The sequence below is a fragment of the Mirounga angustirostris genome, unplaced genomic scaffold, assembly GCF_029215605.1.
Source record: "Mirounga angustirostris isolate CCGP_5_RB_7025 unplaced genomic scaffold, mMirAng1.0.hap1 SCAF_13, whole genome shotgun sequence".
NCBI lineage: Eukaryota > Metazoa > Chordata > Mammalia > Carnivora > Phocidae > Mirounga > Mirounga angustirostris.
Genome location: NW_026991721.1, coordinates 51,908,078 through 51,925,371, shown reverse-complemented (window position 1 = coordinate 51,925,371; position 17,294 = coordinate 51,908,078). Strand labels below are relative to the sequence as shown.

General features: G+C 39.2%; 1 protein-coding gene across 4 annotated transcripts in view; it reads right to left on the bottom strand.

The window, feature by feature from the left end:
* Positions 1-17,294, bottom strand: part of INTS4 (integrator complex subunit 4) — a 110,466-nt gene that overhangs the window by 14,760 nt on the left and 78,412 nt on the right. For all 4 annotated transcript variants that reach the window (XM_064576869.1, XM_064576870.1, XM_064576871.1 and 1 more), the window contains 5 exons: positions 15,063-15,196; positions 13,565-13,722; positions 7,164-7,257; positions 4,703-4,783; positions 2,536-2,666 (listed from right to left, as the gene is read on the bottom strand). In XM_064576869.1, coding sequence (XP_064432939.1) covers positions 2,536-2,666; positions 4,703-4,783; positions 7,164-7,257; positions 13,565-13,722; positions 15,063-15,196 — 598 coding nt within the window. The remainder of the gene's footprint in view (positions 1-2,535; positions 2,667-4,702; positions 4,784-7,163; positions 7,258-13,564; positions 13,723-15,062; positions 15,197-17,294) is intronic.

Here is a 17,294-nt window from a genome sequence, read left to right as displayed (position 1 = left end):
GATTGAGGCCCGCATAGGGCCCTGCTCTGCAGGGAAGCCTGCTTCTCCCTCTCCCACTCCCCCTGCTTGTGTTCCCTCTCTTGCTGTATCTCTCTGTCAAATAAATAAAATCTTTAAAAAAATAATAATAAGCTGAAACTAAATTCCAAATTATTTAACAGCTACGAGACAATCAAAAACACACTAAAACTTTCATCTTGATTTGAGGTGAACTTGATAGAGGTAATCATAATGTCTATTTAACTTTTTATGCTGATAAATATAAGTTGAATACATTTATTAAAATATAAGTAAAAATACTATTTATACATAAACTAATGTGAGCTAACATTTATCAAGTGTTTACTCTGAATGAGTCAGGCAGTATTTTAAGAGCTTTATGTTTAATAATTTGATAAGCCTTACAATAACCCTGTGAGGGTGAAGTAGATACTATTATTATCCCAATTTAACTTAGGGGGAACAAACTGAGGCACAGAAGTCTTAAGTAACTTGTCCAAGGTCACTAAGTTTGCAAATGGTGGGAGTCAAGATCTGAGTCTAAGCAACAAGGAACCCTCTTAACCGCTATGTTCTGCCTCTCACTTGAAAAGGTTAGACGCAGTGTCAGAACTTTCAAACCCTTGGAAAAAACAAAGAAAACAACCAATCTAGCAAAAGTCAAGAAAGAAAGAAAAAAAAGGCAGGAATGCATACAAATGGGAAGTATAAACTACTACAGCACAAGTAAAGAACAAATATATTAGTCTTTGTATAATGATGGGGAAAAATGGAGTATCATTGGATGAAATGAAAAGAGGCAGAACACAAAGTATATTATGATTCCATTTATATTAATACACACATTTATAATATATATATTTATCTGCCTTGGGAAGAGTATATTAACAGTTGTTTCAGAAGGGGTAGATTGTCAGGGAACCTTCACTTAATCTGCAATATTTAAATTTTTTATAATAATCATACATAAACTGAAGGAGATATATATATGTGTATGTATATATATATATATATTTTTTTTTTTAATAAAAAAGTCAAAAAAAGTATAGATGCAAAAAGGACGCCTGGGTAGCTCAGTCGGTTAAGTGTTTGCTTTCAGCTCAGGTCATGATCTCAGGGTCCTGGGATCAAGCCCCATATCTGGCTCCCTGCTCAGCGGGGAGCCTGCTTCTCCCTCTTCCTCTGACCCTCCCCTCCCAGCTTGTGTCCTCTCTCTCTCTCTTTCTGTCGCAAATAAATAAAATCTTAAAAAAAAAAAAAACAACTAGATTCCAACACAAGCACCTTTCTTTGCTCAGCTGTGACTGGCAAACAGTAGGGATTAAACATCTGTTAAATGAATGATGAGATGCTATCTCTAAGATTAAATCACCACCTGATTTTATCAGGTCACTATCAAGATAAGTAAAGAAATAAAATAACATTCAGAATGTTCTTTCTGACCTGGTATTTTTCAGCGCGTACTTAAACACTCCTATTTCTTTCTGTATGCCACTTTTAGACCAACACAACCGCTAGACTGAGCATCAGCTGCATCTTCCACCTGGGAACGAGCTATTGCATTATATCAAATCTACAATACCATCATTCTTAAGATGCACCTTTATTTTATGAAACACCAAGAAACAAAAAAACCCACTTTCAAAGTATGGCACACCATCAAAATACCTAATTTCAGAGAAGTTAAAATTTTAAATGTGCATTTTAGAATCAATTAAATATGGAAATTCTACTAGAAAGTCTGATAGTGAGCTCTATGTACCATGTACCATATTAAGTGCTTCTACATGTATCATCCCATTTATTCTTCATGAAAACCCCATGAGACAGATGCTGTCATCATTCTCTTTTTACAGACAAGGAAACAAGGCACAGAGAGGCTAAAAAAATAGCATCCATAATCAAACAACTAGTAAGTGGAGAGGTCCGGGGTTTTTTTTTTTTTTTTTTTTTAAGATTTTATTTATTTATTTATTTGAGAGAGAGAGAGAAACAGCATGAGAGGGGATAGGGTCAGAGGGAGAAGCAGGCTCCCCGCCGAGCCGGGAGCCCGATGCGGGACTCGATCCCAGGACTCCAGGATCATGACCTGAGCTGAAGGCAGTCGCTTAACCAACTAAGCCACCCAGGCGCCCGAGAGGTCCGGGTTTGAACAAGGTAGTCTCACTGCACAGTACATTCTCTTCTTTTGTCTTTACTGCCTGGGAGAGCTTACAAGTGTCTTCAGAAGAGAAAATACGGTTCTTGGCACTAAATTCTTAAAGAATTTTATCAAGGACCATAAAGAATATCCTTGTTGCCTATTGACCTATGTTGTGCTGTAGGTAGTAGAGAGCCACTGGATCTTTCCAGAGATCCAATCTGACCCAAAGATAGAACCTGACATATCTGAAAAAATGAAGAGTTTTTATACTGTTTAGGAAATTTTTCCTAAATATCTTTTCACTTCCCATTAAACTTGGTGAGATCTCTGAGTATATCTGGAAGAGTCTTTGAAAGGACTGTGCCCCCCTTTTGGCCAGCCACACATCTTACCCTCGAGTGGTCCGTGCTGTTACTATGAGTTGCAAGGCTTTGGCCTGCAGCCTCATGTGATGTATAATCACCACCTGTTTATTCTCCACACCACTGTACATGAACTCCATTTTGTAGGTCTCTTCCATGATCTATAAGGAAAGATAATTAACAATCAGTGAAAATATCATAATGGTCTTGAGGGCAGCACAGAATTCTAGGTGAAATTCTGACCTGAGTTTTTTTAATGCCCGTGCTTTAACCCTGAACTGAGATTATTTAAGCACCTATGGTGAGAGAAATTAGGATAATTTGAGAGAAATTAGTATGTGTTGAGAGAAATTAATATAGTATGTCTTATGAAAAGAGAGTAAGTTGTTTTGTCAGTTAAAAGAAAAAAAAAAAAGACTTTCATCCGGTAATAAAGTCATCTTAGTTGATGATGTGAAGATCTGAATAGTTCAATCACTGATAAAATCCTAAAGCACTGCTTCCTGCCCTACACCAAACTACTGTGCTGTGGGAACAAATGAATAAACACTGTACGGAAACCCAATCCTAGGAAAAGTCCTCAAGAATTTAGCATCAGCCATGTGTTAATCATCCAGACAGACTGTTCCATGGGCCCAGTCTGTTGATGGGAATTTGGAGAGGAGAAGAAGTGCAGAAAACAATATCTATGACCTCAGCTCAAGCCCAGTGCATCAAGCTCTTGCTCTATTCTATCCAAATCAGCTACTCCCATCCAAATGATGCTTCTTTTCCCATTCTGTGCTTCCCTTCCTTTGAGGGCTTTGGGGTCAGAGAAAGGACTCCAGGCTCTCCCACAACTGCCAGAAAGACAAGTTACCTAATTACATAGTGCCTCAGTTTCCCTATCTGTAAATAGGGAAGAAGTAGCCCCGAAGTCATAAAACTTAAAGGATAAAATGGAGCATGGAAAGCACTTAGCACAGTATCTGGCACCCAGCAATGGTAATTCCTTTCCCCTTTTTCCTCCAGACTACTGCTCCCTGGTCCCATCCCTCCCATTCTGGGGGTCTAGTCATTAGGTTCTACTCCCCTACAAAAAGCCACACAGCAGGTCTGAGAGGAAGTCTAGATCAGAGGAGAGATCAAGCAGAGTAGTGGGAAGAAAACACAGTGGGTACCAGAGGATCTGGGCTCAATTCCCTAACTCTACTACCTATAGCTCTATAAATTTAACTTTGCTGAGCCTCAACTACTTCATCTATAAAATGGACTTAATGTTTATTCTTACCTAATGGGATTACTGTGAGTGTTAATTAAAACAGACTTGAAATCATTTAGTGAACTGTAACATAACAATCATTAGCTTGCTACTGGGTCATAATCACTGGGTCATATATAGACCCACTATCTGGAAGACAGGACCAGAAGAGTTCACCAAATCCCAATACCTAAGAATGAAGGGTAACTGCTCAAAGCTAGAAAGAAACTCAAGGCAAATATAATTAAATGCTACTTAATGAACTGAGGAGCACATAAGGACCTTTCAACATTCAAAAGATGGTACAGGCTAAAAATATACACAACTTCAAAATGAGTTCAGCTACATTTTCAGATGAAAGATTCAAGACAGTATTTACTGGATTGTAATATATCTGAAATACAAACTGTAATATTTTACAACACTAAAGCATCTTAGAAATCATCCAGTTAAGGGCGCCTGGGTGGCTCAGTTGGTTAAGCGACTGCCTTCAGCTCAGGTCATGATCCTGGAGTCCCGGGATCGAGTCCTGCATCGGGCTCCCTGCTCGGCGGGGAGCCTGCTTCTCCCTCTGACCCTCCCCCCTCTCATGTGCTCTCTCATTCTCTCTCTCTCAAATAAATAAATAAAATCTTTAAAAAAAAAAAAAAAGAAAGAAATCATCCAGTTAAATTGCCATATTTTACAGAGAAGGAAAAATCCAGGGAGGTTAAGCAACCTTAATATCACCCAACAAATTAGAGGCCGACCCAGGAGTAGAACCCAGGTCCTCTGACTCCAAAGCCAGTGCTGTGTTCCCTAATTATGCTGCTTCTCATATAACTAACATCTGTCACTGGATGGTACTGAGGAGGGCACAGCAGAGGCGTGGAGCCATCTGGAAGCCTCTGGCTCCAACTTAGACAAGACAATTCCTGGACAGAGATCCATCTGAGAAGAAGGTCCCAATATGCTTACCTGTTTTGCTGCTGCAGAGGCCAAATCACTCTGCTTCAAATACAAAGGGGCAGCCACATTCCATAGCTTTTCTTGCAAGGCCTACACAGACAAATCAGGAGAGAACAGAACACAGAGGTCACCAAGACTGGCATATCATTTGAAGCTTCTGTGTTTGTTTTGCTTTGGAAATCTCCTGGATCAGGACTTCCTCTCAATCTTACTCTTTTAAGCTAGTAAGCCCTGCCTATTACAGAGAAAGAAGAAACCAAAGGCTTGAACTCCTCCCCACTCAATCCAATTCCTGGTCCAAAGGCCTTATATCCAGATCAGACCAGTGCTTGCAAGCAGAGGGCAGAAGCCACGCAGGTCTCACTATAATGTGCAAGCAAGCCAGCCTCCACCGCTCTCGGCCCTTCTTGTTCCCAGAGCCACTAGACTACTCTGGCCACCTAGACCCTTCCTCCTTGACTGTGGTTCTTTTATTCTGTTCACTATCCTTTGAAGAACCCCATCGCCTTACTGACATACCTACACTAGAAATCAAGAAGCTTTCCTAGATTCCTCCCTCTCCCTCAATCTCTATGTTCAAAAGTATCACGAGAAGCCACAATTTTACCTCCCATCTCTCCTCTCAGCCATATGGCCCCATCTCTCATTTCTCTCTAAACCTCTGCCATAGTCCCTTATTTTCAGTCCTTCTTAATTATAGACATAACCTAATGGTTTTACAGAAAACATAGACTAACAATGTCTAATAGAAATGTAACACACACCACATATATAATTTTACAAATCTAATAGACATCTTTTTAAAAGTAAAAAGAAACAGGTGAAATTAATTTTGACAATATAGTTTACTTAACCCAGTATATTTAAGATATAATTTCACTATAAAATCAGTATTCTAAAAGTTAATAGTTAACATTGTTTTTTCATACTAAGTCCCAGAAATCGGTGTGTATTTTGCATTTATAGCACATCTCAATGTGAACTAACATTTCAAGTACTCAATAGTCACATATGCCTGAGTGACTATCCAGCTGGACAGCAGCAGGTCTAAACTATAAATATAGAAATTTTTAAAGCACACAGATCATGCTACCCTTAACAGAGTTATTGTTTTTGAAAACTCACTTCCAACCATTTCTCATAGATATGCTTTTTATATAGTTGTAGTCTAAAAGCAGAATTGTGTATGCTTTTTTTTGTACATAACATTACACTGGGGGCACCTGGGTGGCTCAGTGGGTTAAGCATCTGCCTTCGGCTCAGGTCATGATCCCAGGGTCCTGGGATGGAACTCCACATCGGGCTCCCTGATCAGCAGGGAGCCTGCTTCTCCTTCTCCCTCCTGCTCTCCCCCTGCTTGTGCCCCGCCCCCCTATCAAATAAATAAATAAAATCTGAAAGAAAGAACGAAAGAAAAAGAAAGAGAAATTCAGAAAGACCAACACTGACGTGGCACGCACTATGTATCAGACACTAGGCGAAGGGCTCTCACATACCTTGCTTGTTACCAACCCTTACCTACTTAGAATTATTATCAGCCCTGTTTCATAGAAGCTTGGAAAGGCCAAACAACTCTGCAAAGGGGCACGGAGGAGCTTTCTGGGATAATGAAAATGTTCTGTATCTTGACTGTGGTGTTGGTTACACAGGTGTATACATTTGAAAAAAATCTATCTAGCCAACAAGAGCTGTTTAAATCCCAACCCATTTCGTGTACACACCCACTTCCATGTATATACACATACCTGCAAAGCCCTAAGCTTACACACCTTACAATGAGAAATAATTTCTAATGACTCCATTTACTCTGACTTTGGTCAAATATCATACTCACTAACAACACTTTAAACTAAAGCCAGGATAAAGACTTATCAAGTGAGAAGGGGCTCTCCAAAACCTAAGCCTAAATTTAGAGCAGAACTCTGCTGCAGAAGCTGAAAGCTACTGAACTAATTTAACACGTTTTCAACTCAGCAAACTAAAACAGCTTCTTGGCTACCAATTTTATGTGTGTATATATACAACCTGACTACCTAATACAAAATGTCAGCACGGTGGCCATTTTAAGAGCAGTGAAATCAACCTTTGCCTTGTAAGACTTGGGCAAAGTGAAATTGGCATTTTAAGAAAATAATATAAAAGTTTTATATGCTAATCAAATTATAAAAAAAAAAAGAAAAATCCTTAAGATTCTAATGAAAATGATTATCCAATCTGCTCTAATTATACAAGGATAAAAGAATTCTCCCAAATTAAAAAAATTAAAATTCCCACATGAGTTAACAATTCTCTAATTAGAGACTAATATAATTACACTGCAGAGTACATAATTTCTTCACTGCTAAGCGGCTGTATAAGACTACATTTTTCCACTTCTGGCCTCAAGAACTGCTGAGTCCATTAAAGTGCTTTCATATGCACTTTATGCACATAATAATCACAATCACAAACATAACGGATCCAAACCAACCTTGATGAGAAGAAGTTGACACCGAAGATAGGTAGCAGAGAAGTCAGCGACTCCTGCTAGTTCAGACTGAAGTTCTCCAAGTCTTTGCAGATCCCTGCAGCAAAGAAAACCCCAAGGCCAACAATGGTTAGGGATAATAACAGCCATATAAAGATCATGTCAAAAGCATTTTACTATTTTAGGGGCATCTGCATGGCTCAGGTCATGATCCCAGGGTCTTGGGATCGAGCCCCATGTCCCTCCCCCTGCTTGTGCTCTCTATCTCAAATAAATAAATAACATCTTTTAAAAAAAGCATTTTACCATTTTATAACTAGTAAATTGGTCATAAATTTTTACATGACAGCACCCAATGCTGGAGTGGTTATAATGAAACTGGTTCACTCATGCTTTGATAGCAGTTAAGCTGATAAAATTAAGTAAATAAAACTGTACTGTTCTAAAAGTCATACATATGGTCAAATATTTTGATCAGTAGCTTTATGCTGAGAAGTAATTCTAAAAGAAATATCCAACAGAAATGAAATGCTTTATGCTCCACAATATTCCACAAATACAGTGGAATATTCTACAGATGAAAATATGAAACGGTAATAAGGTATATGACCTTAACTACAGAAAAACATGTGTAGGAGAAACATACAGCAAAGTAGTTTTCTGGATAGAGGTATGAGGGTGCTTTTTTAGTGCCTTCTCCCAACTGTGCTTTATTTTCCAAGTGTTTTAACATAACAGATGAGTATCTTTTGTATCATCAGGAAAAAACTTTTTTTAGGATACTGTAGTAGGCTTTGTCGGCTCCCTACCCAGTTAGCCATTCTTTATGTCTTCCTCACTAACTGAACCCTGATTTTGTTCAAGGGAAGGTATACTTAAACCCATTCCCAGGTAGAGTCTGACTGAACTAAGCCAATTAGTATATGTCATCTCCTTGGTTATGTGACCTAATAAGTTGGCCTTCTCGGGCCTAATTCAAGGACTTATATTCCATGCTTGGAGCAGGTCTGATAGTGGTCTGTCTCCATCTCTATCACACCCTAGACTGAACAAGAGCACTTACGGTCCTAATTGCCACTGGCAGCCGTACTAGAACTCTAAAAGAAAAAAGCCTTGGGAAAAGCAAATGCTGAGGACAAGACAAATCCAAAGAGACAGTGAATTGGGTCTTTAATCATATAAATGAACTACCTGACCATACCATACTTAGAACTGCCTCAGACTTCTATTCATATGAGAAAATAAAAAGCCATTGTAAGCTAGTCTGAGATGAGGTTTCCCGGATACCTGAAGCCAAAAGCATCCTAGCTGGATACTGGTATAGACCAAGTGATTGCAAAAACATAAAACCCAGCTGCCTGAAGGCAAGAAAATAGAAAGTGGCACACACAGATCAAATAGTTGTGTGGGGGCTGGAATTACTGATTTAAAATTTTTAATTTTTTGAATAGATAATATATACCTAGCTACAGAATTAAACCAAGAAAGTAATAGAATTCAAAAGATACTACAGGATATGCAACTAAATTAGTTTACTTTCCTATCCCAGGGTGCCACTAACCAGTACACCCTTCCCAGAAGCAACCACCATTACCAGTTTCTTTTCTTTCTTTCTTCTGGGGATACACGACACATCTACAAAAAAACCCCGTTGTTTTTCTTTCTTCTTTTTTGGGGAGGTGTGTGTGTGTGTGTGTGTGTGTGTGTGTGTGTGTGTGTGTGTGACCTAATAATCCATCTCAGAAAGCATTTGTGGAAAGCTATCTTGTTTTTTAATGCAACATCAAATTTTCATATGGAAATGATAGCTGTGGAAAATCTGATGATTTGGGTCGCAAGGGAAGCGGAGCTGCAGGGTTGGCATAACATAAAAAGTTTCAAAATAGCATAACATATAAAGTTTTCACAATAGTTTTGTATACAAAACTTCCCATTTGACTAAGCTCCTCCTTCTAATCTCACGCAACTTTCTAATAGCTAACGCTGCGTCCTACAGACCTTGGTGTCAGGAAGGAGATGAAGGGACACAAAATGAATTATTCCCAAAGTGACTGAAGAAATTGGGGACTGCAGCTTATATATCATCTCTTGTGAGTTCTGGTGGCTTGAAAGGTTCCTGAAAAGCCTACTCATGTGTTGGAATCCAGCACAATGAAAGGCAAGACCATGTCCTAGCGAACCACACCTGTGAAACACTGCACAGGTAGCCAGCTGGTCTCTCTCTTTCACATCTCTGATGTCTCCCTTGCAAAGATAGCCTGAATCACTCTATTTCTGAACCGTTTCCTCTCCAGGAAGATTCTGCCTTCTGTTTCAATGACAGACAACACTGACCAGCTGACTATACATTAGCTGGCAGCCACCAGATAGTAATCTATTCTACAGCCCCTGCACTGAAGCAATTGTTCTCAACTGCACAGAACAAGATGTAAGCCAACCAGTCATGGGAAATCCGAACTACCGTATGAGCAAAAAAAGAAACTTCCTAGTCCTGGACAAAATGCTGTTATCCTACTGTTTCCTCTCTGTACCTCTTTATGCCCACAATCCTCAGGAAGCCTAAGTTTAAACATCCCTCCAGAAACTATGAACTCTTTAATGAGAAAGGTACAAAGATCACCTTCTGTGTGCACTATACTAGGTGTGCTAGGTGTTTCCTTACTTGAGCCCACTTAATCCTGACAATGTGAATTGCAATTAATTCTATTTCACTGAGAATGAAAGGGCAGATCAGAGTTTAAGTGGTTTGCCCAAGGTCACAGGATTAATAAGTGGCAAAAATAGGCCTTGAACTCAGGTCTGGCTGAACTCCAAAAGTTAAAAAAAAAAAAAAAAAAAAAAAAACCATCATATTATATTTCATTTATTTATTTGATATTAAAACTCTTTTCATTTATTTATGAACTACATCAAATACAGATGACACCAAAACTGATTTAAAACCAGATGCATATTAAGCCACATTTCTACAAATGCGATTTGGGAGGGCAAAAGTGCCCCTCCCAGGAACACACACTTCAGCAATCCTTCGTCCACATGATGGCAATAAGCATTTATAAAGTTTGGAGAGGTTTACTTACAAAATATTAAGAGCATGTCTACTGTGTCAAATGAGCCACAATTTAAATTTTATTACTTTTAATTTTTTTTCACAATTTAAGTTTAAAACAAAAATTTCATAAATGACTATTATCTATGTAACTGTTATTCTCAAAATACTTTCCACATGTCATGATATGCCCTATGACCAGCTTCATAGTACCCTCAAATTACAGATGAGGGAGTTGAGGCGCAAGATCATGTACCTAGGAAATGATAAAACTAAGGCTTGAACCAATTCCTTTGGATTTTAAATCTCATTATACTAGACGCTTTGTGTCATACAAACTGTTACCCAGAAACAGATTAGTGTGACCAGATGGAAGGGCTAGTTAGACCTATGTTCTAGTCCAGGACCTTGCTATTCTTCGTCCTGAACAGTCTTCTCCCTTCTTCACTTGATGAACTTCTATTCATTCTTCTGGTAACTGCTTAGCCATCTAAGGAGGGGCTAAGGTGCCCCCTTTCTGTTTTCCTAGAGAACCCTGAACTTCCCATACTGCAGCATGGAAAGCACAGTATTACATTTCTTGTTTACTTATTAGCTACTTCCCCAACCAGGTTGTAAGATCCCTTGCAGCAAAACTATTTTGTTTACTACCGTGCCCCTTCTGCCTAGCATATGATGGATTCTCAAAAACCATGTAACAAATGAATGACCCCCAGCTCCCTGACTCATTTTAAAAATGGGGTACTTTTCATAAGATTGTTTCCAAATTCAATTCATAAAGCACTTAGAAGAGTGGGTACGTATAAGCACTCTGAACAGACAGCAGCTCTTATTATGATCGAGGACAGCAGAGCCTTACAAACATCAAATCTACATACATCTGGAGGTGTGATATGGCCAGAAGAAAATGCCATCTATAAAAAATCTTAAAAGTCTTCATTCCTGGTTAAGCCATCACAACGACAGTTTTCAACAAATATTTAATGAGCTCCTATATGGTACCCAAGGTACAATGGTGAAGACAAAGAGTTATGTCAAATTCTAGAAACAAACAAACAAATCATCTCCCGGAGCCCTAACTGAAGCACACTTTTCTATAGGTGAGATCCCATTAGATTAAATAACTGCTAGGATTACAACAAAGGGGATGGCTCACGTATGACGGTGAAGTTTGTTTTAAACTAGTACCAACAAGTAAGTGATCAGAGTCCTAATCAGAGAAACTTCTAAATGAAATTCTAATATTTCACTTTTCCACATGCAGAACCCCAGGGGTCACCTGATCTAACAGGAATCGCCTTCACTGCAACATGTCACAAAGCCTCAAATTTAGAGTCAAACAAAACCAGATTCAAAGCCTGATTTTGCCACTTTTTAGCAAATTGCTTCACCTCCCCAAATTGTCATTTCTTCTCTGTGAAATGGTAACAACTTCTAACTGCAATAATGTTTGTAAAACAGAGTAGGTCATCAATAACTACTCCACCATCTGCTTTCCTTTCTGGCTCTTTCACCACCCTGGCCACCCTCGTCAGAATGCACTCAAGTTAGAAACAGTACCCAGAACTGACTACAGCACTAGAACCAGTGGTCCCACCAGCCTGAAGCCCAGCAGGACTATCCTCAGAACACGCAGGCAAGTCAGACCAACAGGTGTTTACTGAGCACCCACTATGAGCCAGCGTTGCGGCTGAATCAAACTGGCTTGCTTTTATGCATTTTGTACTTGCTTTAGTGCCAACAGGATAACAACTGTCAAGAACAAAACCTAAATGTTTACTTAGGTGGGGATGAGTCAGAAAGTGGAGCTTATGTTCCTGGGCTTGGGGCCAACAACTTCAGACACTGGCCTCTAAAACTAATTGCTTTGTTAAGGTAGCGGAAGAAAAAAATGTGATTGAGGCATCACTTCAGGGTCAGCAAACTTTTTCTGTAAAGGGTCAGATAGTAAGTATTTTAGGCTTTGCAGCCATACAGTGTCCATGGTGCTACTCAACTCTGCCACAAACCTTATTCACAAAAGCAGACAGATATTGCTTTTGTTAAAGGCAAATGGATTTCAATTCATTTCATATCATTCAGGACATCCTAATAAGGTCTGGAAGAGTCTGCTGGTTGTTCCCCAATATCCACCCCCTTCTTCCTATCAGAGCCACCAAATATTAAATAAGCACTGGTCACCCAGAATGAAGACTGCATTCCTACCTCCTAACAGCTAGATATGGCCATCTGACTTAAATTCTAGTCAATGGGATGCAAGGAAAATTAAAACATGCAACTTTGGGGAAGTGTCTTTAAAAGGGGGTGAGTCCCCAATGTTCATAGCAGCAATGTCCACAATAGTCAAACTGTGGAAAGAGCCAAGATGCCCTTCAACAGATGAATGGATAAAGAAGATGTGGTCCATATATACAATGGAATATTACTCAGCCATCAGAAAGGATGAATACCTAACTTTTAAATCAACATGGATGGGACTGAAGGAGATTATGCTAAGTGAAATAAGTCAAGCAGAGAAAGTCAATTATATGGTTTCACTTATTTGTGGAACATAAGGAATAGCATGGAGGACATTAGGAGAAAGAAGGGAAAAATGAAGGGGGGGAAATCAGAGGGAGAGATGAATCATGAGAGATTATGGACTCTGAGAAACAAACTGAGGGTTTTGGTGGGGGAGGGGTGGGGGGATGGGTTAGGCCGGTGATGGGTATTAAGGAGGGCACGTACTGCATGGAGCACTGGGTTTATATGAAAACAATGAATCGTGGATCACCACATCAAAAACTAATGATATACTGTATAGTGGCTAACATACCATAATAAAATAAAATTAATAAAAATAAAAGGGGGTGAGGGTAGAAATGATGCCCTTCTCCTGCTCTTGCCTTTTTCCTGCAGCCTGGAAAACAGAGGGGATAGTTAGAGTTTGGATATTTAGGCAGAAACCACTTGATGCAGAAGATGGAGAAAGAATGGGCATAGGGCCCTGATAACCATCTTAGCTCTGCCCTCCCTGCAAGAAAGAATTAACCTTTCCTCCTAGATAAGCCACTGTTCCTTTACATTTTCTATCACCCATCCTAATTATACACAAGGAAAGAAAAAGTAAAAATAGCTTCTTTGTAACTCTTCAGTTTTGCACTCATCATCAAAGCGGTCATGAACACAAAGAGCTTTTCTTTGTAATATGCTCAAACTCCAATCTAATGCAAATATAAACAGGTCATAAAACTGTGTGAGTGCAGGCCAACAGACTCAGAAAAACTAGCCTGTAGCCAAACTACACATCAAAACAGCTCAGCTGAGCATAACAAGTATCAATAACTCTGTCAAAGCAAACGGACGGTCACCTTACCTGATGGTGAGCTCCAGCAGCTCCTGGGTTCCCTGAGGGTCCAGGTGCTGAAGACTGTACACTCTTTCAAGGCTCTGCTGCAGGAACTGATGGGAAGGGTCCTCATGAGGTGCGATACTGGGGGAAACAGCCGATGACACTAGTTTTCTCCCTGGTAACTAAGCAAACATAGTAGGGTTACAGCACCATCAACTTCTGTGGCTCGGCTTCTGGTAACACGAAGAAACCAGGAAACAAAAAATGTGAGTCAAACACACAGGAAAGGGAAAAACAGGTGAAGTGATTCTGTAAATAACCTTCCTCTTGTTCCCCAGCTTCAGTGGGAGAAAGGGAAAGAGAGAGAGAGAGAGAATAGATATGGTCTACACAATATAACCACAAGCTGCAAGGAGAAAAAGAAAAGAGAATGAAATAATATTATGCTCTATTGCTAACTGAAGTAAATGAGCTAACCACAGAAATGGGACTAAAAATCAATCTGTTATCACATTTATTTTTAAACTTTATTTGATCTTTCACTTTATAGGGAAATGATGGTTTATTCCTAAATTTACATAGCATGCTATAAAAACATTTTATAGGATGTTAATTATAATTCTTGTTCTTATTGCTAAAAGTGGTTACCTTTCAAGAAAGGGACGAGAGCAAAGAGGATTGCACTTTTAATTTTGTAGCTTACAGACAGTTTAGATTTTCTAATCATGCACATATATTATGTTATATAAAGTCATTGAGAGTCACCTAAACAGGGATGAGTTAACACAAATGAAGAGCTTAGAAAAGTGCCTGCACACAGTTAGCTTTCAGTGTTTGCCATTATTCTCGCAGTTCATTAAAGTTTTTCTTTCTGTATCTTTAAGGTTTTAAAAGTAACAAAGTTTTTATTATTAAAAAATAAACTTGTTGAGAATTTTGGCTTTATGTAATTGTTAAAATATTGCACAATCTAATCCTTGGTCTAGAACATATTGTTCCAGATTCCTTTTTCTTGCCTAACGTAACATAATCAATAACTCAGGGACATTTAGAATATGAATCTTCTTAAAAAGTAATGGATACAGAACCAAAAGTACAAAACAGTGGGAGAGAGCCCAAGAGAGAAAGAGAATGAATGAATGTGTTTTCAGAGAAAATATAGTGTGCTTTCTGCTATTTAACAACCACAAAGAACCCAAAATCAAAACACCAAAAAAAATGACAAAAATTGTTTTCAGGGAGGGGAAGAATGAAGCGGGGGAAATCGGAGGGGTAGACGAACCATGAGAGACGACAGACTCTGAAAAACAAACTGAGGGTTCTAGAGGGGAGGGGGGTGGGAGGATGGGTTAGCCTGGTTGTGGGTATTGAGGAGGGCACATTCTGCATGGAGCACTGGGTATTATGCACAAACAATGAATCATGGAACACTTCATCTAAAACTAATGATGTAATGTATGGGGATCAACATAAGAATTAAAACAACAACAACAACAACAACAAAAAATTGTTTTCAACATACCCTTAAGGCAGGAACAAGATGAGAAAGACTGTCTCGGAGGTAGGCATAGTGCCTGAAGGTATGATCTGAGAACAGTGCTGGCATTGTTGGACAGGTTTTTGCAGCATTAAAAATAAGAACCAAAACTGCAATGTCTGAGGGATGAGTGGGTTAAGTAAACCTGGAGGTTAGAAGGTTGAGCTTGGCCAGAATCTGACGCCAATTCCCACCCTCAAAAGTCTTATTAAATGACAATCTTCTAATAAATAAATGCAAATTCAAACAAAGAGATACATTACCCCACTCACCGAAGGTTTTTTAAAATAATGCCCAATCATGCAGAGAACAGTAACACATAGAAACTTCCGGTACATGGCTGACTAAAGTACATTCGGGCACAGTATCTTTGGACAATTTGGCACTAGACAGTAAAAGTCTTTTGAATGGTGAGTAATTCTACATCTCAGATTTTACTCTAAGTAAATAATCATAGAGTACAGAATCATTTATAATAGCAAATAATCAGAAACAACCTAAATGTCTCAAACCAGGAGAATGACCATACACCTTGTGTTTCATCTACTTGATGGAGTATTATGCAATCATTAAAAATGCTATGTATGAAGAATTTATAATACTGTATTACAAGCATTGTGTCATAAGTGAAAAAGCAGGCTCTAACATATACAAAGGATATGACAGCAGCAATCTATTATCAGGTATTTGATGGTGAGATAAACTATGTTAAAAAAAAAACAAAAACAAAAACAAACAGCAAAATCCCAACTCCAGGCCTTAAAAAAGAAGGACATACACTGAAATACTAATGGTCCATTACTTTGATTAGTAGGACTTTGGATGTTAAGTACAAAGTTTCTTCTTTAAATTTTTTGGACTTTCTACGTATATTAATTCTATAACAGAGGGAAAATCAGAAATTAAAAGATAAACATATTACCAATCTTCTGTATGGATCCCTACGGAAGAGACTGCTAGTTGCCTACCCAATATCCATTCTTCCTTTTTTTCCTTGCTAACAGAATACTGATTTGACTACAAATATCCTCTAACTTCCTGCCGAGAACCTGGGCCTGATGATCAGAGCTCTGGCAGCAATGGTGGACAAGTGAAAAGGGCAGGAACAGGAAGACAGAAGGACCTTGGACCACCAAGGATAATGTAGAGCTGCTATACCAGCAGCAGACTGTGTACCTCCAGATTTCTTTTACCTTGGAGAAAAGTAAAAATCTTAATTTGTTTAAGCTATGTTTGGGGGCAATCTCTTTTACTTACAGCCAAAAATATTTCCCAAATAACATCACCTTCCAAGTGCCCAAAATAGTATCTTAATATAACAGGCTTCCAAAAGTGTTTAATTTTTTTTTTTTTAAAGATTTTATTTATTTATTTGTCAGAGAGAGAGAGAGAGAGCACAAGCAGGGGGAGTGGCAGGCAGAGGGAGAGGGAGAAGCAGGCTTCCCGCTGAGCAGGGAGCCCGATGCGGGGCTCGATCCCAGGACCCTGGGATCATGACCTGAGCCGGAGGCAGTCACTTAACTGACTGAGCCACCCAGGCGCCCAGTGTTTAATGTTTTTTTAATGTATAAAGGGCCCTCAGATTTCTGAGCACTTCAATACATCATGTGAGGTTTGTAGTAACATCTAGCCACTAAGCCCCTCTCTGATGAGCTGAATTTCAAGCAGCTATAGTACTGCACCTTTAGAGGTAAGGTCTGGGATATGCCTTTCTCAGAGGTAAATACGAAGTTAGACATTGATTAGTGCATCAATTAAACAAACTGTTAAAAACTTCTCCAAACACAGTGTGGAAATAAACAGAATGAAGCGAGAATACAATGGTCATCCTACGACAGCCAGTTATTTGGCTGATCTCTGCATCTCAATAAATATCCCTTAAACCTCACCAAGGATCTGCTATAGAGCAAAAAGAACCATAGGAGAGTGTGCATGCACTGATGTATGTTTTTCCATTACTGGAAAACAATCCAATTGCATGGCATGCTGCCTGTGGCTACCACAAACTCACTGAACTTGTATCAGAGGCAAAGTAATCCTGCAGCCTAGCTCAACCATCCCCTCTTCAGGCTGCAGATTAAGAAAGTTCATAAGCTGGGGCCCCTGGGTGGCTCAGTCAGTTAAGCGTCCACCTCCTGGTTTTGGCTCAGGTCATGATCTCAGGGTCGTGAGATCGAGCCCCATGTCAGGCTCCAGGCTCAGCCCAGAGTTCGCTTG